At 41.9% G+C, this 24,043-nt stretch overlaps 1 protein-coding gene and 1 long non-coding RNA gene across 9 annotated transcripts in view; one reads left to right on the forward strand and one right to left on the reverse strand.

Annotated features, from left to right (window-relative positions):
* CPEB2 (cytoplasmic polyadenylation element binding protein 2) overlaps positions 1-2,191 on the reverse strand; it is a 63,394-nt gene extending 61,203 nt beyond the window's left edge. For 5 of the 7 annotated variants that reach the window (XM_059923327.1, XM_059923325.1, XM_059923323.1 and 2 more), the window contains exon 1: positions 324-2,190. In XM_059923327.1, coding sequence (XP_059779310.1) covers positions 324-2,009 — 1,686 coding nt within the window. In that variant the 5' untranslated portion in view covers positions 2,010-2,190. Of the gene's footprint in view, positions 1-323 lie in introns of all 7 variants that reach the window. The other 2 variants (XM_059923324.1, XM_059923329.1) reach the window with 2 other exon arrangements.
* Positions 1-24,043, forward strand: part of LOC132366040 (uncharacterized) — a 444,928-nt gene that overhangs the window by 275 nt on the left and 420,610 nt on the right. Inside the window, exons 1-3 of one of the 2 annotated variants that reach the window (XR_009503340.1) lie at positions 329-466; positions 9,125-9,245; positions 14,363-14,419. This is a non-coding gene — a long non-coding RNA (uncharacterized LOC132366040). Of the gene's footprint in view, positions 1-328; positions 467-9,124; positions 9,246-14,362; positions 14,420-24,043 lie in introns of those variants that run through there. The other variant, XR_009503341.1, reaches the window with a different exon arrangement.

Consider the following 24,043-nt stretch of genomic DNA (forward strand, 5'->3'; position numbering starts at 1 on the left):
AACGTCGCGCCCGGCCGCCCCCCGCCCCCTGCCCTAGACCCACCGCCACGCCGGGGCTTTCGAGGGGGCGCCCGGCCGGGGCCACTTCCAGCGGGACCCGACTCTGGAGCCCCACAGCCCACGGTGGCCACAGCCCTCCCGCCCCGCCGGGGTCCGGTGTCCCGAGTCCCGTCGCCCTTTTCCGCCCTCCGGGTCCTACTCAGTCGGGCGAGGAGCCCTCGCCGCTGCCCCTTGGGGCCGCGCCGGGCCGAGCCCAGTCTCCGGCCGCCCCCGCCCGCGGTCTCCCCGGCCCCGCGGCGCAGCCGGGCCGTCGCCCGTCGTACCTGGTGGTGGTTGTAGGAGTTCCTCTGCTGCAGGAAGGCGGCCGCGGCCGCCTGATGCTGCTGCTGGAGCTGCGGGCTGACGGGTGACCTCCGGCTCTGAGGCTGCTGCGGCGCCGCGGGCGGCGGGGGCTGCTGCTGCTGAGGTAAATTCATGGCGGGCGGCGGTGGCGGGGGCACGGCGGCCGCCGAGAAGGGGCCCCCGAAGCCGCCGCCGCCGCCGCCCCCGCCGCCGCCGCCCGCCGGCACGCTGAGCCCAGCGCAGCCGTGCGGGGACACGGGCGAGAAGCTCGGGAAGAAGGCCGGGTTCATGGACGACGGCAGCCCGGGGTAGAAGCCGTTCTCCGAATCGGGGCTGGGCGGCGGCATGGCGCTGAGCGAGCCGCCGCCGCCGCCGCCGCCACCCGGGGTGGCGGCCGACGAGCCCGGCTGCGGCTGCGGCGGCTGCTGGGGCGGAGGCGGCGGCTGCTGCTGGGGCGGCGGCGGCTGGGGCTGGGGCTGGGGCGGCGGCGACGCGGTCTGCACCGACCAGGGGGTGCCGAAGCCGGGCAGCGGCGGCGGCGGCGACGCGGAGCCACCTCCCCCTCCGCCGCCGGGGGGCCCCCCGCCCCCGCTGCCGCCGCCGCCGCCGCCCGGGTGCGGAAGGTCCGGGCTCTGCAGGCTGCTGAAGGCGCCCGCGCCGAGAGCCCCGCCAGGCAGGAGGTTACTGGGACTGTTGAGCAGAGGATGGTTGGGGGACTCCATGGAGCCCGGCGCGGGGTTCACCGGCGGCGTCGAGGGGGCCAAGCCCGCATTGGGGGGTTCGGCGGCGCTGCCCTCGCCCACGGCCGGGGTCTTGCGAGGGCTGCCCGCGCCTCCGTGGCGGCGCCGCGGGGCTGCAGGCGGCGAAGGCTGGAGCTGCGGGAGCGGGGGCAGGTCGGCCGGGCGCTGCTGCGGGGCGAAGTCCTGCGGCGGGAGGTGCTGCGGGTGCGGGAGGCTGAACTGCTGCTGTTGTTGCTGCTGTTGCTGCTGGCGCTGGGCGAGCTGCGCCGGCTGGAGGAGCTGGCCGGGCGGCGGCGGCGAGCCGAACCGGCCGGGGCAGTGGAGCGGCGGCGGCGGCTTCGAGTCCGGAGGGTGGGGAAGGCGGGGAGGGCTGAACTCTTTCCTCTTCTGGCTGCTCAGCTGCTGCTGCTGCCGCTTACTGAAGTCCTGCGGGGAGGAGGTGCGGCAGCAGCAGCAGGAGGAGGCGGAGGAGGAGGGGTGGTGCAGACTCGGTTTGAAGTCCTGGGAGGGGAGGAGGTGGGTCACACCCGCGTTCGTGCCGCCGCTGGGGTGGTGGTTGGGGAGTTTCTCCGTGGCCTCCGCCCCCGAGAGTGGCCGCGCCGGCTGCTGTGTCAGCCTCAGCAGCAGTTCATCCTGCATGGTCTGCTGATGCGCCGGGAACGGGGAGGAAGAGGAAGCGGTGGCGGCCGAGCTGTCCGCGCCGCCGCAGCCGAAGGGGATAGAGAAGGGGGAGGCGGCCTCCGAGAAGCCGGTGACAGGCAACGGCGGCGGCGAGATCGGGCCGAAAGGCGTGGCGGAGGGCAGCGGGGCGGCGGCCGCCGCGGCTCCAGCGGCGTAGGGACGGTACGCCCCGCCGCTGAACAGGGACCCGGGACTGCTGCTTCGGAGCCGGGCGGTTTGCAGCACCCCAAACCCTAAGTCCCTCATTTATCAGGCCGGCGGCAGCGGGAGGAGACGCACCCCGTTCGCTGCCCCGCCTAAGAAGCCGCCGGATCTGGGGCGGTGCGGCCTTGGTGGAAGGAGGGGGAGTCAGTGAGAGAGGGACACCGTGACTGAGCCAGGGGCACCGACTTCGGCCCCGCCACCCCTCGCGGCAATGACCGCCACCTCCCGAGACCTGCTCGGGCGCAGCCGCCGCCGCCGCCGCCCTGGCCGCTTAAGAACCCCGGAACGTGCGTCAGCGCCACCTCACAATCGCACCGCCCCCCGCGGTGCGTCCCGGCACGCGCGAGCTCGAGGCCGCGGCGCCCCCGCTGCCCCGCCCCCGTCCCGCCCCTTGTTAATATGCAGGCTCGGCCGGGACCGCGCGAGCACTCTCGGGAGGGCGGGAGAGCGCGGGCGCGAGCGGCGCGTTCCTCGGGCTTCCCCTGCGCCCGGGGAAAGGAGAGGCCGGTTGAGGCGGCGGGCGGCCGAAGCGGCCTGTGCGCCCGGTACGAGCGCACGAGGGCGAGCAGGCGCGGGGGGCGCGGACGGTTACTGGGCAACCGCCCCTCCCGGCGCTAGGTCCTCGCAGAACCTGCAGCAGGTCGCACGCGCTACTTTCCCCCCGTCCAGTCGCCCTTGGGGCCCTGCCTCCTTGTCACCTCCGCTTCGTCCTCGGTCACAGGAGCCTTGGTCACAGGGACAGGGGCTACCCTAGGCGGCGCTGGCCCGCGGGGGAAACTGAGGCCGGTTAGTGGCTTTCAATGTCGGCAGCGCGAGGGAGCGGGGACCCGGCCCCTGCCGCCCTCCGGGCTCGGCGCAGGAGGCCTCTGGCCGACTCGCCTGTGCGGGGCTCCGCCAGCCTTGCCGACTGCGGAGCGCGTCGCCTACACCTCTGGCCCCACCATGGCCCCGACTCGCAGCCCTCCTCGTCGCCCTAGAAAGCGCCTCCTTTTCGCTCCGGTTTCTGTTTTTAGCCTCTCGTGCCGAGTACTGTTATCCACCTTCCCGCAGCCGCGTGAGATTGTTTTCTGTAGGGTAAACACGAAGGCCCGGCCATATACCATACATTTTCACTTAAGTAATGAGGAACAAAGTCCCTGGAACCCACCGCGGCTCCGTGCGGTTATTTACACACAGACATGCATATAATGGGTTCCGAGGCGAGCTCCCTTGGTAACCCTGGGCCCGCTCCAAATCCTCCTGTTTCAGAAAGCGTTTCGTGTGCTGCCGTCGGGACTGCAGTGTGTGGGACTCCTCCCCACCACATTCATTCTGGCATCCCCGCCCTTTTCCCCTAGGGAGACTCTAATTTAAACATTTCCGAAGCTTTATGAATTTCCAAGGGAGAAAGATTTCTCACATCAGGGGGGAAAAGGAGGTTCTGACTCAGCAACAGACTTGTTGAGGCTTGCAAAATGGAAGGGGAGAGAGAGCTTTCCATGGTAGAGCTCTTGTTGGAAGCAACAGAAGAGGAACTAAACCTGTGTATTTCCTAAAGAAACATTTTACATAGAGAAAACATATATATATATGAGGGTCTAGCTAAAGGAATAGCAGAGGGATCCATAGTAGTAAGATATGGATTTCGTGTTCCTGTTTTGCAATTTTAACTTTTCCTTGGTGTTTAGAGAAGTGAAACTATTGAAAGAATCCTGGAATACAGACTAATAATCTCAAAAGCAATTGAAAATGGGTTCAGATTCTATTTGATTTGGATTTAGAACTGAACTAAGATTAATAGTGTTATAAATTAGCACACTTTTACTGATGTAGGCAAGAGTGTACACTTTTATGAGTCCTCATTCTCTATTAGTTAAATTTCATCCCCTTTTTACTTTGCTTTTGTTACTTCAGTGTTTCAAATTTATATAAATCAGAATAAATACAGAAGAAAGAGGAAAACATTGCAAGGGGAAAATACATTCCATGTGTAATGTTTATGTTTAATATCCTGTCTAATAAACTAAGTTTGACATTGCCTTTAAATAAGGAAAAGGTACTTTTTAAAAACAAGTCATAAATGGTTTAGAAATCAGTGGGTACATAGAAAATTGGTTTGAGTTAATAATCTCAACACCATTTTTAACAATCCAGCAAAATATAAAACTGGAGAATTCCTTTTTTCTTCTAAATTACAATGTCTAGAAAATAACCTGAGCTCTTTAGAATTAAAAATATAAATGGCCATTTTCACAGCACCTATTGACATATTACTATTATTCATTAACATATTTTGCACGGAAAATATTCGGCAACTGAGGCATATAAAGTATTGAAATGAAGAATTTTATTTCTAAGTAAAGTTATATTTGATTGGACTCATCTGCAGATCCAAAGACAAATCTTGAAAATGTAGGCACGAAAATTAGCTCAATCATCCATTAAAATTGCAGTTAGTGCAATGTAAGAAGAGAGAGCATACGTTTAAAAGCTAAATGGTGCCATTCTGGGCTGAAGTTTGAATAAAAACAAGATTTCTTAGTGTGCTGAGACTAGTTTTGTTTTAGAGCATTTAGAGCTCTCCAAAACGGAAAAAGCCATCAAGTTTGGTATTATGTAAGAAGGTCAAACTTCATATTTAGTACACTAAATTCTGAAGTTCTACTGCCAGATCCTCTACTCACTGCTTTAACATCTGAGAGAGTGTTGTGAGGGTCCTGCTTTTTATAGCAAAGAAAGTAATATTCTGAAATCTAGAACTTTTAAGCTGGTGAGTGTCCCATCATTGAAAATATTCCAACATAAAGGTTTCCTATAGTGGAGGTAGAGGTGGGTGGGAGGAGAGGGGTTGTGGCCCTCTAGCAGGTCTAAAGCCAAGTTCTTATGAATCTATATTCTAATCATATTTACATGAAAATATGTTAATTGTATGACCAGTAACTCGTTCCCTGAATTTAATTTGACTGTCCCTTGTTCATTTCCTCCCACTGCCCTGGGCCAGTGTGTTTAAAAATATTTTTCTGCAACCCAGGACACACACATACACCTGAAATAAAGCTTTTATTAAGCAATTCTTACTCTTGATACATGCAACAAGCTCTTTTAAATTTTTATTTTTTAAAAGAATTGATCTCAAATCACTAAGTTGATTTTAAGACTCACATTTAGGTGTCATGAGCTGAAATTGAAGAACACTGTCATAGAAGACTATTTCACACTTTCTCTATCTTAAAGGCTCCTCACACCTTCCTCTGTCCTCACTCTCAGCTGCTGAGCTGGCTTTCTATTTCACTGAGAAACTAGAAGCAGTTACAAAGCTTCCCCAGGCCCTCACGGCTCCCTTTTCTAGTCACTGCCTCTGTCCCTGTACACCTCACCTTCCTTCCTGGTACATGGAAGGCCTATCCATACCCCCACTTTCCCATCTAAGGCCAGCCCCTCCACCGGTACACCAGCTCCTCCTCCCGCTTGCTCAGGACACAGCTTTATAGACATCCCAAATTTAACAGGCCCAAAATTGAACTCCCTACCTTGTTAATTCCCATCTGGGTAAACACCACTCCATTGTTCTAGTTGCTTAGGCCAAAAACCTTGGAGTGGATCTTGACTTCTATTTTTGTTACAGGATATCCAAGCCATCATTACATGCTGCTTGTCCTACCTTTAAGTTATATCCAGAATCCAACTACCTCTTACCACTCCCACCTCAAGCAACCTGGCCCAGGTCACCATTTTTTCTCCCCTGGACTGTTGCTCTCAACTCCTAACTAGTTTCCCAGCTTCTGATCTTGTCTACAATCTATTCTCCATGAAGCAGCTGGAATACTCCTTTCAGACAGATCACATCATCTCCTCTGACGAAATACTTATACTTATCAGAATAAAAGTCAAAACATTTTCAATAACCGAAACGTTCTTCATGATTGCCTCCTGCCCCTACTAATCCCCCTGACAACTTCTACCCCACAATAGAATGCTTATTTCTTTAATGTACAAGGCCAAGTCGGCCCCAGGGACTTTGCTCTTGCAGTTCCCATTGTCTGGAATACTTGTCCTCCTCAATACCAACAGGGCTCACTCTATCCGTGTTCTCATCTCTCTCTCTTTCTCACTTCTTTTAGGTCTCTGCTCAAGCTCATTCTTCTCAGTGATATCTTCCCTGCCCGCCATTGTAAAACAGCAGCACCCTCCCTCCATTCCAGCCTCCTTCTCCCCCCCGTAGGTGGTTTGATTTTTCTCCATCTGGTCCACTATGTACTTAAATTGTTTATCTGTCCTCCCTATTAGTTCGCAAGCTGCATAAGGGAAGATACATTGTTTTGTTCACAGTTGCATCCTCAGCACCTAGAACAATCCTGGCACACAGTAGGCACCCAAGAGTTGTCAAATGCATGCACTGAATGAAGGCATCGTGGAATTAACAAATAGCAGTTTTAAGAACTAATAGCTATAAATATACTGTAGTAATATGAGAGTCCGTTTATCAGTTGCTTGTTTGTTGGCAAGAGCTATCCAAACACCACCCAGATCCTCTTAGGAATTATAAGCAAGGCCAGAAAGTTACAGGCATTGACAGGATATGTGAGTGAGACAGACAGGGCAGCTCAGGATTTTAACACAAGGGAATAGATAAACCTGCACTCTAAGAGGCAAGATTTCTGTCTTAGGAACATGGAGAAGGACGTAGCCTCCAGCACAGGGGTTCATTACAGGAACTTGAGCAAAGACAGGGAATCAAGACTCCAGCTCATAGAAACAGTGAACCAGTTTAGGCAGCATGGTAATGAGGCCAATTTGATGCTGAGCCTCCATGATGCTGGTTTCTTATTGCTGCCCAGCCTGTGAATGTGTCTGACCCCACAGGATGGGAAAGGATTAGTCATTAGGTGGGAGCTCATTAGTCTTGGCTTTGGGTTGGAGGAAAAAATAGAACTTAAGGTCTACATTGACCCTGTCCAACTTCAGGGTGCTTTATTGACAAAGTATCCCAGTGTAACACCATCTTCAATTACTTCTGTTTCTTCCTCCACTTTTCTAAACCTTCCTTCATTCTCTCCTCTACCCACCTCTCTCTTTACATATCCCTTTTATGTTGGAGTTCCTTAGCTTATATTCTTGGTCTTCTTCTCTACTTCTACATACTCTTTCTAAGTGACTTTATCCATTATCATGTTTTCAAATATCATCTGTCTCAGACCCATGAATTCAATGTGTCCATACCTGAACTTACTGTCTTCTCCCAAACCCCCTCCTCCTCCTTACTCCCTATCTGGCCGACGGCATCATCACGCAACCAGTTTCTCAAGCTGGAAACTTGTTATCCTCTTCTTCCCTCTCTCACCCTCCAAAAACAATTGCTTACTATACTCTGTCAATTCTGCTGCAGAAATGTTTCTCAAAGGTAGACCCCTTAGCCCTTTCCCCTACCCAAGTCTTAGCTCTGAATTTTTTCTCTGTCCTGCTCTAGTGCACAGCCTCTTAGCTGGCTTCCCTACCAGTTCCTCTTCTGAATCTATTCCCTTTAATAGTCCCCAAAAAACAACTATGATCCTGTTACACTGTCCTGTCAATAATCACTCTCTAGCGTCCACAGTATCAAGTCCAACTTGCTAGTAGACAGGACCCTTCAGAACTTATTTGCAACTTGCCACTTTGCCTTTTTCACCTGTCACTCTCTCCATACTACCAGATTCTCTGAATTAGCCATGTCGTTTCATAATTCTGGGCCTTTGCACATGATGTTTCTAGTTCCTGGAATGCCTCTTTTCATCAGCTAATGCTTCCTTTCCTTTCAAGACCCAGTTCAAATGCCATAGCCTTTCCTGACTCCCCCTGGACAGTGAGCTGAGGCCTGTTCTACACTCTTAACATGGTCATAATAATTTTTTTTACTGTAATAACGTGTCACATGGACATAACAAGGAAACAATTATGTTTCCTTGGCTATCTGCCCTTTTAGACTGTGAGTTGCTATGGGTCATGGTTTTTCTGTATGTATCTCTGCATCTTTCTTGCCTGCCACAGTACCTGGAACATGGTTCCCAATAAATTTTTATTGATTATTAATTGCCCAATTAACGCTGTAGGAAGGATGGAAGGAACGAGAGAAAGAAGAAAGGAAGGCAAAGAAGAGGGAAGAAGGGAGGGAAGGAGGAAAGTGTTTCCAAAGCACACTTAAAAGGAGATGTACCATTTTCTAGAAAACTGTAGCATTATTGAGTTATGGTTGCTGGAGGAACAAAAAATAAACAGACCATAACAAATAACAAAAAAATCTCACTCCCCTTCCCAGCATTTTCTTTGATAATACTAAACTGAAAGCTCCATTCTTTTTTTTTTTTTTTTTCAAATTTATTTATTTATTTTTGTCTGTGTTGGGTCTTCGTTTCTGTGCAAGGGCTTTCTCTAGTTGCGGCGAGCGGGGGCCACTCTTCATCGCGGTGCGCGGGCCTCTCACTATCGCGGCCTCTCTTGTTGCGGAGCACAGGCTCCAGATGCGCAGGCTCAGTAGTTGTGGCTCATGGGCCCAGTTGCTCCGCGGCATGTGGGATCTTCCCAGACCAGGGCTCGAACCCGTGTCCCCTGCATTGGCAGGCAGATTCTCAACCACTGCGCCACCAGGGAAGCCCAAAGCTTCATTCTTGTTATTACAGTCTTCATTCTGCTTACTCTGCCATTCCATTTTGACAAAGGGAAGTATCTAGAATCTTCCCCTGATGATAAAGTGTAGCCCCCAGACAACAATAAAAGGTTTTCCAGATGGTGTTACCCTTTTTGAAGCCTGGGAGATTTATCATTCAACTCCAGTGTTCCCATATAGGGAAGAAGCCTTCAATCTCTCCAGTAATTCCTGCCATGATGCTATTGGGCACTTATGTAGACTGACTTAATTGTTCCATTCTCACCTTTTATCTTTAGGCCTAGTCAACTTGATTAGATTACAAATCTTTGGAGACAGTGGCCTTATATATTTATTTTCCTAGTTCTTCTTGATTCTTTTATGTATCCGTTAACTATCGAGTACCTACTATGTGCCAGACACTGCCAGGCACTGGGGATACAACCATGAACAAAACAGAAGACACATATATTATTCTGTGCAGAGTCAGAGATACTGTAAATAAATGTTTGCTGTTGATACTAGTTATGATAATTCCCAACCCTAATTATCTTGACAGATTCATGAACAGTGAGATTCGAGGCTGAAACCGACCTACTAAATTGGAGTCCTACGTGCTGCAACATCGCCTTGCTAGTCTGGTCATGGGTGGAGCCCTGGGATGCATGTTGGATATAGAGGTAAGGCAAATTCATCAAGAAGGCAGAAGAAACCACACACTGAAACACATTGTAATGCTGGCTTGCAGTGAGATTTTCATTTGTTTTCTCCCATACTTGTCACAGTATATTTTGTGAGTAGATAAAGCAAAAGTAAATAATATTTCTATTTTACAGTTGGAAAACCAAAACCCAGGAACAAAATAATTTGCCACAGGTAGTTTCCATAGCCTGGGCTTAATGCCTCCATCTCCCCATTTCTCAGTCTCCTGCTTCATTACTTGGACATAAGGCTATCACCCGAAATATGCAACGTATTTGAGCAAAACAGAGCAATGCGACAAGCCCTAAAAACATTGGTGGCTAGTCTACCAAAGGATAAAGGATGGAAAGGATAAGCCTTGAAGCGTTCTCAGTAACACCTAACTAAATGAATAACAATTGGCAGTAGTGACTCAGAGTGAAAGCATCTTATTTTCAAAATTCATATCCCATGAAAATTCAGAAATAGTCCTCAAATGTGCTTACTCATTTTTCTCCTATTAGAAGAATGAGGTCTGACAGTATATATTTGATTTACTGCATTTAATTCTTTTCTTTCACATTCTGGAAAGCTAACTCTTTTTATTGATAAATTATTCTATGCAGAGAAAAGTGAAGATGCATTTTGACTAAATACTAAATATTTATCCTTTATATAGATGAAGGGTATTACATCTATCAAATTTGATCTTAGAAAGAAGATTAAAATTAGTAAATGTTTATTTTGGAGACTATGAATGTTCAATAAAAAAGAAAAACAGGAGGTTTACTTGGTAGGAGGCATTGATACCAGCCTTTGTGCAAGGGCTGATTAAGTGTAACGACAGTGGATGGAAAGCATTCTGAAGAAAGGGGGTTGTTTGATTTTAGACCAGATTTGTACATCAACCTGATTGCTATCAATTTACTTTTACTCACGGTCTACTTTGTGTCTACATAGGAGTCTAGGACGTTATGTCACCTTTCATCCAAGTTTCATTTATAAAGTGTACATCGTTGTATTAAGTTTGCAGACCATATTCCATAACAATACGAAGAAAAATAGATGTCAATTTTCAATAGAAAAATTATAGGTAAACTTTTATGAAAAAACCTTTAGAAGATTTTCATAAAGGCATAAATCATTCATATGAAAATGCTTATGTTTTAGGCTGATCCATATTTAACTCACATTAAGGGACATGGAGGAGGGGTATGTTGGACACAGTGGGGCCTATGGAGTCAGAGACCTGACGTTTAGTCCCAAGTCTTTCTGTTACTGTGTAACTTCAGCAGTTAAGCTTTGGGAACCTCAGTTTTCTCATCTTTGAAGTGAAGGAAGCAATGACCATCATCTGTGAAGTGGGAGTTGTTGTGAAGATGATTAGCAATATTTTAAATGGAGAGTCTTCTATGACGTTTGACACAGAATGTATGTTTAAACAAACAAACAAATCTTGACTATCATCTGCCATGCTGCGTAAGGTAAAGAGTAGACTAGAAGGCCAGCTAGAAGAACACACTGGTAGTCCTGCGGGGGGCGGGGGGGTTGATAACAAAAACAAAAACAAAAAAATTACCAAAAACAGGCAAATGGATGGTGATAATGGTAGTAAAATCCCATTAACAGAAATGGAAGGATAAGTCCAAATGAAAAATGGAAAAAGTGAGGAGGCTAAATTCTTCCTACATTTGAAAGGAAGAAAGAAATTCTAAAAGTTAAATATTAAACATCTTCAATGACTATTTAATCTCTAAGGAAAACCAGTGATGTAAACAGGGCAAACTCAGGCTTTACGGGCAGAACTGAATTCCAGTACTAGTTCTGACACCTACAGGGTGGAGTGTGTTAGCCTGGGCAGGTTAACCATTGTCAGTCTGTTTTCTCCTCTGATAAATAACATGAAAAATACCTAACGCCATGAGACCACTGGTCTTGAAACTAGGATCCATCCAGATCATCTCAGTCCAATAGAAATATATTGTGAGCTACAAATGCAAACTACATATGTAATGTGAAATCTCTTAGAAGCCACACTGAAAAAAGGAAAAAGAAGTGGGGGAAGTTAACTTGAGTAATATATTTTTTAACTCAGTATATGCAAAATATTATTTCATTGTGTAATCGATATAGAAGTTATTACTGCATCTGCAGCATCTATTTAGATCGTTGTGGTTTATTCTATTAATATAATGTATTATACTGATTGAGTTTCAGATGTTAAACCAATCATATATATATATGATTACACACCATGACCAAGAGGAATTTCTCCCAGAAATGCAATATTGGTTTAACATCTGAAACTCATATATATATATATATATATATATATATATATATATATATATATATAGCTGGATTTGGATTGCTAGTATTTTGTTGAGGATATTTACATCTGTATTTGTAGGGACTATTGATCTGTAGTTTTCTTTTCTTGTCATGTCTTTGTCTGGTTTTGGTCTTAAGGTAATACTGGTCCCATAGAATGAGTTGGGAAGTGTTCCTTCCTCTTCTAAATCTTCGTAAGAGTGTCTGAAGGATTGACATTAATTCTTTTTTAAACGTGTGGTAGAATTCACTAGTGAAGCCATCTAGGCCTAGACTTTTCTTTGTGTGAAGATTTAAAATTGCTAATGAAATCTCTTTACTTGTTATAAGTCTATTTGGATTTTTAATTTTTTCTTTTTTCAGTTTCAGTTGTTTGTGTTCTTCTGGGAATTTATCCATTTCATCTAGGTTATCTAATTTGATGTCATACGATTATTCATAGTATTCCCTTACAATCCTTTTTAGTTCTGTGAGGTTAGTACTGAGGTCCCCTCTTTTATTCCTGATTTCAGTAATCAGAGTCCTTACTTTTTTTTCTTGGCCAGGCTAGCTAAAGTTTAATTTTGTTGATCTTTTCCAAATCACTAACTTTTGATTTCATTGATGTTCACTATTATTTTTATTCTCTGTTTTATTTATTTGTGATCTAATCTTTATTATTTTCTTCCTTTTGCTTGCTTGTTTTAGCTTATTCTTCTTTTTTTAGTTTCTTAAGGTGGAAGTTCAGGTTATCGATTTGAGATCTTTATTCATCTTATAATTATAAGCATTATAGCTATAAGTTTCCCTCTGATTGCTGTTTGAGCTGCATCTCATGAGTTTTGGTATGTGTGGTTTTATTTTCATTTATCTCAAATTATTTTGTAATTTGCATTGTGATTTCTTCTTTGACTCAATTGTTATTTAGGAGAGTTTTATTTAATTTTCACTTATCTGTGAATTTCTCAAATTTCCTTCTATTATTATGACTTTTCATTTCCTTCCATTGTAGTCAAAGAACACTGTATAATTTAAGTACTTTTAAATTTATTGAGGTTTGTTTTATGGCCTCCTAACATATACTACTAACATATCCTGGAAAATGTTCCATGTGCACTTGAGAAGAATGTATATTCTGCTTGTTGTTGATTGGAGTGTTCTGTAGAAGTCTGTTATATTTAGTTGGTTTACAGTGTTTACGTTTTCTGTTTCCTTGTTGATCTGCCTGGTTGTTCTACCCATTGTTGAAAGTGCGGTATTGAAGTTTTCAAATATTATTGTTGAATTGTCTATGTCACCTTTTAATGTATGTATTTTACGTCATGTTTTGGGGCACTCTCTTGTTGGATGCATTATGCTTATAATTGTTTTGTCTTCATGATGGACTGACCCTTTTATTATTATGTCCTTTTTTGTCACTAGTAACAAAATTTGTCTCTAAGTCTATTTTGCCTTATACTACTGTAGCCACTCCAGCTCTATTTTGGATACTCTTTGTATGGGATATATTTTTCTATCCCTTTATTTTCAACTTATTGTGTCTTTGAATCAATTATGTCTCTTGTGATGGCATGTAGTTGGACCATGTTTGCTTCATTTGACCATTCTCTGCCTTTTGACTGGACAGAGACACACATTCTTATTAGAGGAATGATATTATCATTATGTCATAAACTGTACACTCATTGCTTTATTACAGATTTGATACTGAGAGCTAACATATTGCTTTACCTTCTTTTTATAATTTATGAAAATGGATTAATCATTCATATTAGATCTATATTATTTTAACCTTGACTACTTTTTATAATCTTACAGGATTCATTTTGCAACTTATTTCTCATTGTTTTTATAATGTTTCTTGCAATGCTTATTAACATATGTATTTGAATTGAAATAATAAAAGCAGAATTCTTCTGAAAGTGTAATTCAGCTTATTGTTTGCCGTGGATATTTTTGTAAATTGACCTAAATATACAGCTCCACAGTTTTGATTTAATATATATGTATAAAATCCAGGAAGAAAGTATAGTGGAAATGTGAGTTGAAATAGACAAAGGAAAGGCCTAAAATTCCCAAATATTACAAAATAGTTTTTCATATATTTTTAAATAGCTGGTCTTGAGTATTAAATTATTATATATGTATTAATTTGATACATTTAAAATGATATAGTAATTATATTTAAAGTGACAATATTAAATATATATTGAAAATTACATCCTTTGTGACAATGTCAACTTATGATAAAAATTTTAGATACCTTAAAATGTACAAGACATTTAAAACTGTTCAAAAATACACGATATTGTTTAAATGTTCAAAATGTCTTCGGGTGATTCTCGAGGAAAAATGTTTGAAGACCAGGTCAAAGAACAAAGGCACTCTAAATTCATCATCTCTGGTTGCCTTATTTACTTCTATATTCCCAGTGCCAATCACATCTCCATGACTGAATGAATGAATGAATGTCCTGAATGGTTAACATTACAAATTCCACACTTGCTGCCTAAAGAAAGGATGACCCTGGAGGTGGATTTTTCCCTCTCTAGGTTAGATAATTATTAGTTGGTAGGTAGAGAGAGTGAGGTCCTGATGGAAATGAGGAAAGGATACCTACACTCCTGACTTGATAAGACAGTCTTGGGTGACTAACTTTACCCTTGTCAGACTCCAGCAAAATGAGAGAAAGATTGAGACCTAGACTTAAGGGAACCCAATGAAGTATTATACTGAGATCCATACATAACAATTATCTTGAATTCTATAAGCATTTTTTGAGAATCTACTTTTCCATCACTGCTAGGCACTGGGCATGCATGCAAGGAAGAAGACAGAGTATAAAGAAGTCTACTGAAGCAGGGTAAGTGGTGTAAGAGAAACATACTAATTTATAGGTTGAATTATTTGAAATTACTGTTATTTGGCCATTTTTGATCTACCAAAAATATGGTAAATCATATGGTTCAATCTACACGGTATGTGTAAATCTAGGATAAAGAGCAAGAAATCCTGAGGGATTCTGGTTAATCAGGGAAAGCAATATGCAGTCGTTGGCATTTGAGCTGGACATTGAAGGATGAAAAAGAAGGATGGTGGATGGATAGCTGGCAGATAGGATATCTGAGATAATAGGATCAACAAGAGCAAGAGTAGAGAGAATTGGAAGGTACATGTGTGTCCTGGAAAGGTACATTGGGTATCCTTTTTGTTGAGGCCTGAGAAGTGTGAATAAATGTAGAAAGGAGCCCGAGATTTGAGTTAAGAGTCCTGTAGACCTAAGAAGATGCTATTGAGTCAGCAATGGGAAGCCACTGAAGGCTTACCACAGGGAGTATTGTGAACAGATATAATCTTTAGAAGAACTCAGGTGGCTGAATGGGGAATGAGTGATGGGTAGGGAGGTTGAGACTGGAGGCCCAGAGATGCATAGGAAGCTCCTGCAACAGTCAAGATGAATGCAGTAGATGTGTATATGGGTTGAGAAATAGGGCATGTTTCTCAGACAAATTTATCGTGGTTTGGTCATTGATTAGGTTGAGGGATTAGTTGTAAGAGGTGTAGGTTCAGGAGTGGAGGAAGGGAGTAAGCTACATGGGGATATCCTGCAGTGAGGGTAGAGTTCTGTGCTCTGGGTCTTAGCTCTGAAAGTAGATGCAGTTATCAAGGGAATTTGCCTAGGAAGAGCAGGGAAACAGAGGAAGGCAAAAGGACAGAGCAGGGGATTAGGAACGGATCTGTGCCCTGTGCTTAACTACATTTTATCTTCATCACAACACTTGTTTACCTCAGTGTCTACCCTTCACAAGTCTGTGAGACCTCCAAAGGTGGGAATTAGATCTTGTCTATTCTTCAGCGTTCTCAAAGCTCATACATAGTCAAGGGGTAGCCACTTAAAAAAATCCTTGCTGTTTAGCACAGGGAGCTCTACTCAATATTCTATAATAACCTATATGGGAAAAGAATCTGAAAAAGAATGGTTATATGTATATATATAACTGAATGATTTCGCTGTACACCTGAAACTAACATAACATTGTAAATCAACTATACTTTAATATAAAATACAAATTAAATTAGAAAAAGTCCTTGCTGAATCAAATCTTAACTTTTTATGGAATGTTTTCTAGGTTCTTGTCATTGTTTTAAGTGCCATACAGGTGCCCTTCCATTTCATATTTTACAGATGGGGAAACAGAAGCATGCACTTGTTCAAGGTCACAGTTAGTGAGTGGCAGTCTGGATTTGAACTCAGGCAGTCTGACACCAGAGGCTGCCGGCACAAAACTCCCATGCATGCTCTGGAATGAATAGTCAGAGTGACATCCGTTTGGCACTTTACAGTTTAGGGTTGCTCTCATAGTCAGTTCTAATATCCTCAAAGTACCTTTGTGAGATGGAGGGAGGGGAAAATCTTATTATTGAGTAAATGAAAGTTAAGTGAATTCATGAGGAAACACAGCTAGTAAGTGGCAAAACCAAGCAAAGCCACCATCTTCTGAGTTACAGCCCCGTGTTCCGTTTCAGTCTTGCTTCCTGTGAGTCCAGTTGTCTGTCTTATTGCTCAAGAAGATAGAATGCATCAGCAGGTGGCTGGAGAGGGGGGCTGTGGAAGAAGCAGAAATACCTCTTGACTAGCTGGACATGTTTCCTTGAGGGATTTAGGAACTTCGTTCTGGTAAGACTATAAGGTGTTTGTGGGTCAGACTTACTTGTGAAAGCTAATGTGAATGTGAATACGAATAGTCTCTTTTATTAGTAATCATGAATGCTCAATATTTAGGCACAAGTCACATGTAAACAAATGATTGGTTTGTTGATTTTAGATGTAAATGAAAAGTAATCTATTGACTTATCTTATTCACCCTTGCTGGGGACATAACCTGGAATCTGTCCTTAGGTGTAATGTCAGGGATCCCTCTACAGTCTAACCACCCCAGCCTCCTTAGAGGCCTCTATGGTTCATTTACTAAGGAGGATAAGATTTGCCCTCTTAATAGGAGACTGGAAAAGAGAATGATGGATATTGAATTTCTATAGGCATTTGTTTAACCTAATCCGCTACCACACATAGACTCTTCTTTGATGGCTGGTCTCCTTAGATAGGAGAGACTCATGAAAGATTTCAAAGGAACTGAAAATGAGATTGATAATAAGCTTCATACTTGTGTTCAGCTCATTTCAGTTTAGAAAAAGAAAAGTGTCGGTGCCTCTGACAGATACTACCTTGTTTGAATTTTATGAGTCCTAGGCAAGGTTGGCCTGTCATTTCTCTGCCATTATACAAGATTGGTTTTCTTGCCAAGTTTCACCATTGCTAATATAGACTCTGAAGCAGCAAATACCACAGAGGATTCGTAGGTGAGACATCTCCTGTTCTGTAAGTAGACGTGTTTATTTATACAGAAGGTGAAAGTATATCCTCAGTGTGACCAATATATTTAGTCCCTTAACTTCTGAAATAAGTGCTGTTTTGATAATTATAACAGAAGCACCTACATTTTTCCTGTTTAAAGAAGGGACTAAATTAGTAGTTCTTGTCTATAGTATTAACTAACATATAATATTAACCATTAATTTATAATAAATATAAACGTGTATTTAGGACTCTCTACATGCAATGTGCTATTCTAAATACTTAATCCACTTTACAACTCTATGATAAATACTATTATTGTTTTCATATTAAAGGCAAGTGAACTGAGGCACAGGACTGTTAAGCAGCTGGCTTAAAACTGCAGAGCTAATGATAGAGCCAGAATCCCAGGGGTCCTGATCTTAACTGTGCTAAAATGTTGTGAGTCTAATGACTTTGTCTCCACAAAACTGGAAAAGACTTCTGAGAAGTGTTGGGACATTATAAAGATCTTCTAAAGATGGGAGTAAATTTAGGAAAACGGAGAGCTAGAGAACTTAACAAAGTTTGTAAATGAACGCTCTCTTGTGTAGCTTTGAGGGATTCTTCTTCCACTTCTCTCTGACCTTAGGGTTTCACTGAAATCTTGAGCAGGGTCTCTCGATGTAGCAGAGGCATGATGATGTCTTAGGTTTATGAGAAGCTGATGGCTTTGTGCTAGCATGGTTTTCCTGTTGGTCTTACTGAAACCAGCAACCATAGATTCCAACTGCTTCATTCATGCTCACTGATGACGCCCCTCTTCTCAGTCAAACACCATACAAATGGATACCATTCCTTCGTTGTTCCCTTTCTCCCTTCCTTCCATTCTCTAGGTCAATGAAATTAGTTAAACGAGCCTGATTCTGTGCCAGGGGTTGATGATTAAATAAATACATATGTAAATAAAATAAGACAAGGGTTCCTGACCTTTAAAAAGACTCAAATGTGGCTTTAAAAATGGCCATCTGGGGAATTCCCTGGTGATCCAGTGGTTAGGACTCAGTGCTTTCACTGCCAGGGCCCAGGTTTGATCCCTGGTCAGGGAGCTAAGATCCTGCATGCCACTCAGTGTGGCCAGATAAAAAAAAAAAAAAATTGAAAATGGCCATCTGTTCGTAGTATAAGTAGGTACAAAAGAGGGAATGCTTACCTCCACCTGGGGTGTTGGGAAAGGCTTCATAGAAGAGGTTAGTACTTGAACTGAGTTTTAAAAGATGTGTAGGTTGGGGGTGGGATGGTCAGAGGAAAATGAGAAGAGCATTCCAGGAAGAGGGATCATCAGTAAGAGTAGCAAAGGATTGGAGGAGGAAACAGTAGGACTTGAAGGAAGTGGAAGGAAGATTTCCTGGATGGGGCAGGGATGTGGGGTGAGGCCATTAGAATAAGGCTGGAGAAGTAGGCAAGGGCCAGACCAGGTATGACAAAGAAAGGAAAATCACTGAAAAATCCACCTCCAGGACCTAAACCCAACACAACACCTGTATATGGTGATCTTGTTTTAAAAATTCCCTGCAGTTCATCAGATAATATTTGAACTTCAGGGCTTCAGGGATAGTGGATACTTTCATTAACATATTTTGTGGTATTTTATACACGTCCTGGCGAGATTAATACATCATCTTCTATGAGGAGAGTAGCTAGTGTGAACTTAAGATCAGTTTGATCTTTGATATAAGGTGTAAAGGATTTTTTTTTAACAATCACCCCAGAGCTTTTGTATAACACCTGTTCTCAGTTCTAATTTAATGCAAGATATGTTACCAAGATTCAGTATTAATGCCAGCATTATTTCATTCCAAATATTTCCATCCAAGTACTCTTTTTAAAACCAATACATAGTGCTTACTATATGCCAGGCGTTGTTCTAAGCATTTTACAAATATTAAATCATTCAATGATCTAACAACACAATAAGAGGTAGGTACTGTCATTATTGCTATTTTACAAATGAGGAAACAGTAGTTGAGTAACTTGCCTGAAGTTACAAAGCTGGTAAGTGGTGGAGCTGGGAGTTGAGTGCAGGCATCTTACTTCAGAGATGCTAGACCATGTCTTTGTTTTTAATTATCATTTATCTACTCTTTCAACTTACTTTTTTTCCAAACTAAATTATTATACAGGTTTTGAAGTTCTTTTGGTCACTTGTTTAACTGGCATCACACTATATTTTATAAACATTTCAATACAAAGATTACATTCTCATATATTATATATGACATTTATTTTTAGGTTATAGTTCTTGACTCTCGCTACACATTAGAATTACCTAGGGAGCTTTTTTTTAAAAAAAACATTGTTGGCCTGAGACGTACCTCCAAGAGATTCTGATTTAATTGGTTTGGGTGAAGCCTGGACATAGTATTTTAAAAACTCCCCAGGTGATTCTAATGTCATCCAGGGTTGAGAACCACTGATATAGATGGATCATTTATTGATTACTTTAGGCACTATGCTACGTATTTTACACATCATTTTTAACATTTTTGTCATTTCACTTGACAACCTGATTAGATAGGTATTATAATTATTGGTGTTTTACAGATGAGGAGATTGAGGAACCAGGAGGTAATGTAATTTGTCCAAGATCACACAGCTAGTAAATAGCAGAGACAGGATGTATGAGGTAAAACCACATTTTCTTAATCATAATGTGGTTGAGCATCCCATAGCATAAAAATAATTAATATACTGTATCATAAATTAGTTGATCAGCATTCTGGAATCTATTTATTTTATATGTAGGTGCTAAGATGCTGAAAATTTGAAAACTTCAACTGCCTTTCCATTCAGTTTCTTAAAAATACTTTTCAAACCAAATTATGTGTAGTTATATACTTTTTCTGTTATATACATTTTTATATTATATAATATATTGTTATATATGCCATGCGTTTGTTATATTAGTAGACTTTTTATTCTTTTGTATTTCTGCATATGAATATATAAAACATTCTAAGTAAGTCTCCAAATATATAAATACCTTATTAAGACTACTGGATGTTTTCTATTACTACTGAGAAGAAAGTGATACAAAAGCAGTTTATTCTTAGTAGAAAAGATTTGGGTTATACTGTGTGAAGAATTTTCTAACCGTAAGCAGCAACCTCTAGCTAATATACTTTGAGCATATTTGCTACATGCCAAGTGAAGTGTCTGCTACTTTCCATGCATTATTTCAGTAATACATTTAATGCATTCACTCATCTCAACCCATCTATATATAGAGTCTGTCATACAGCGTGAAGTAAGTCAGAAAGAGAAAAACAAATACCGTATGCTAACACATATATATGGAATCTAAGGAAAAAAAAAAAAAGGTCATGAAGAACCTAGGGGTAAGACGGGAATAAAGACACAGACCTACTAGAGAATGGACTTGAGGATATGGGGAGGGGGAAGGGTAAGCTGTGACAAAGTGAGAGAATGGCATGGACATATATACACTACCAAACGTAAAATAGATAGCTAGTGGGAAGCAGCCGCATAGCACAGGGAGATCAGCTCTGTGCTTTGTGACCACCTAGAGGGGTGGGTTAGGGAGGGTGGGAGGGAGGGAGACGCAAGAGGGAAGAGATATGGGAACATATGTATATGTATAACTGATTCACTTTGTTATAAAGCAGAAACTAACACACCATTGTGGGGCAATTATACTCCAATAAAGATGTTAAAAAAAAAAAAACCTCCCACGCTTATGTATCTAGCTCAGGACTCCTTTCTGAAATATAAATTTATTTATCCAGCTGCCTACTGATAGCTTCACCCAAATGTTTCAGAGATATCTCAAATATAACATGTCCAAAAAGAAACTCTCAATTTTGCTCCATTTTTTTCTTCCCTCAGTCTCTTTTATCTCAGTAAATGGCTCCATCATCTATCCTGTTGCTTCAGGCCAGAAACCTAGAACTCATCCTTGATTCTTTTTGCTGTCCTCCAAAATGGGCTTGATGGTTTCATCTCCAAAATGTGTCTCAAGTCCATCCACTTGTCTACATAGCCACTGCTACCACTATAGTCCATTCATCAGTGTATCTTGAACAGACCATTACGATAGCCTTATAACTGGTCTCCTTGTTTCTTTCCTGTTCTCTTATGATCCATTCTCCACCTTTCACCCTGAAGCCAGTGTTGCAGTCAGGGTCACTATTCACTTGCTAAAAAAATCTTTCAATTCTTTCCTTGCCTTTGCCTACCAGGTCCTGTATGATTTACTGTCAACTCCCATCACTCTCCCCTTCTCTCACTGTGTGCAACCACATTGGTCGTTCAGTTCTTCAGCCACTCCAAAAGTCTTCTTTGGCCCAGCAGACTCTTCCCCCAACTGCATGGCTGGCTCCTCATCTTTCAAGTCTCATCTGAAATGTAATTTCCTCACAGAGACCTTCATGGACCATTTTCTCCAAAATGCCTCCTTTCCCAGACCATTCTTTATTTCCTTATTAGCACTTATCATCACTTATGAGATTTAATTTATTCACTTATTTTATTGTCTATTTATTTCATTGAATGTAAGATCCACGATGGACTCATATCTGCCTTGTTTTGACTTATCTCCAATTGGTTCCTTAGCATATAGCACAGAATATGCTCACAAAAGAATATATTTTAGTTCTATGTTAAATGAATATAAATGTCATGAATCTTTGATGTGTAATAAAAAACATAGTGATTTCTTCCTGAGATCTTAAAAGAAAATGCTAGTCTAGTGGTTCCCAAACTGTGTTTTATGCAGTGATGAATTAAGAAAAGAAAGCAAGAGCCAAATTTCTGTTGCCAAGATTTTGCTGTTACTGTTAAGTCTATATATAAACAACAACAAAAAAGCCACAGTTTCTATGTCCACTGTCATTTTACCAGACCGAATGATGGAGAGTTAAAGGCATTATATGCCAAAGACACTATAAAGGTGTAGAAATGGAAATAGTGTGATAGTTTTGAGCAAATAGTAAAATTATTAGAAGAGAGTGACCAATAAAGAATTTGAAGAATTTGATAGGTTTATATAATGGAGAATTTTATATACTATACAAAAGCATTCGAATTTTATCCTGTAGGAAGTGAGGCACTCTATAGGATAAAAGAGCTTTAAGCAGGAAAATGACATGCTTCAATTTGCATTTAAAAATTTTCTTTTTGTGTCCAATGTAGCCAATGGCTTGGAGGGAGATGAGACACAAATCAGTGAATCCAGCTAGAAGGTTGTTATAATCTATGAGCAAGACGGCAGATCTGGCTTGAAGTAAGCAATGACACTGAGGACAAAGGGGAAGGAACAGGTCTCTCCTATTAGCTTTTCTTGGAATGATTTCTGTGAAGCTCTAACAAAGTCGTGTTTCCAGTTTCAGCTTATATCATCCACCTATGGACTTTAGAATGAATTTCCATATTATTTATCTGTTGGCTTCATAGCTATCTTTTTTGATGACTATACTAAAAAACCCCCACTAAACTATAGAGCCTTCATTGTGAGGATTAAAAGAAGAAATGGATGTGAAAGCACTTTGCAAAGTACTATACAAATGGAAACTATTTTTATTACTACTAAGTCAATTTAGTGTACAAAGAGAAAAATCACTTTCCCACATGTACGCTCTCGTAAGCCAAGTCCCCAGGCAGGATGAATCACTCTTATAACCATAGCACTTTTTTGTACTTCTATCATAACACCTCCATTAATTATAAATTGTTTATGCATTGGTTTTTCCTTGTAGGGTATAAATCCTTTAGAGACGGAGAGATAGTCCTATGAATCTTTGCAACCTGATTTGTGGTAGACAGTAAGAGCTGAGTAAATGTTAATCACATGCATGAATGAACAATTAGTTCCCAGGAAATGATAAAGGCAGATAGTAGGGAGTTGATGGGGACTTTAAAAGTAAAATAAATAATAGAGTAAATGTGTTAAAATGAAATGATTCAGAGTGATTGATGATCATATATTTTCTTTTAGTCAGAAGATGTATATAGATTTACTATATTGCCAGAATACTGTATTAACCTACTCTTAGTAAAATTAAATATTTTGTAACACTGATAATTAAACATCCTTTTACAGTATTGTATTCATTTATCTATTCATTTAGCAAATCTCTTTCCAATGTCTGGTAAGTACAAAGCACTGTACTATTGGTTTTATTTTTTTTAGTTTTAATTTTTTCTGTATCACCCTAAGTGTCCAGCAGCAGATGAATGGATAAAGAAGATGTGACACATATGTACAATGGAATATTACTCAGCCATAAAAAGAAATGTGCTATTGGTTTTAAATAGGCATGTCCCTCTCCTCATGAAGTTCCCTATCTAGTGAGGGGGGGGCAGTGGTGAGGGGAGGAGGGCCTGCTCCATGCCAAACACTATCCTTGGAATTTTACATATTTTATAATAATAATTACCATTTACTGAGTACTCCTATAGTCATAACCACCCTGTAAAGTAAGCATTATTATGCCCATTTTGCAAAAAAGAAACCTAAGCTAAGAAAAAAGTTATTAATTTATCTGAGATCACAGAGCTGGCAAGGGACTAAGGAAGGCTGATTGATAACAAGGAAGAGCATAAGGATTATTTTTTATTTGAGAATCTAGATTCTCTTGCGTCATTCAAGTTAATTCAACAAATATCAATGGAATGCCAACAAGGACAGATGCATAAAATTATAGTGAATTATAATAATAAAGTCCCCACTCTCATGGGATTTTTGATTTGGTAGAAAGAGTTAGAAAAATAAACATAATCATAAGGTAGGATTTTAACTAAAGGTTGACAGGTCTTTGGGGGAAAATGGCTCTCAGGAACTGAGCCTTATCAAAGTGTGATATGAAGAGCATCCTGGGTTTGGGGGTCAGAAGACCATTATTTAAGGCTAATTCTCCTTGTTGTGGGACTGTGGGAAAAACACTTAGGTTTCTGGGCCTCATTGCCCTTATTTGTTAAATATGGACAATAATAGATTATGTGTCTACTTTATTTTAAGAATTAATGGGTGGAGATAAGGGAAAGCATTTTCTAAAATGCAACACAGATTTATGATAAAGAAAGCCAGTTTCCTAGGAATGTCTTTTTGGTATAAGAGTCTTCAAATAAGAGAAA

Source organism: Balaenoptera ricei, chromosome 5 (assembly GCF_028023285.1).
Source record: "Balaenoptera ricei isolate mBalRic1 chromosome 5, mBalRic1.hap2, whole genome shotgun sequence".
NCBI classification, from domain to species: Eukaryota; Metazoa; Chordata; class Mammalia; order Artiodactyla; family Balaenopteridae; genus Balaenoptera; species Balaenoptera ricei.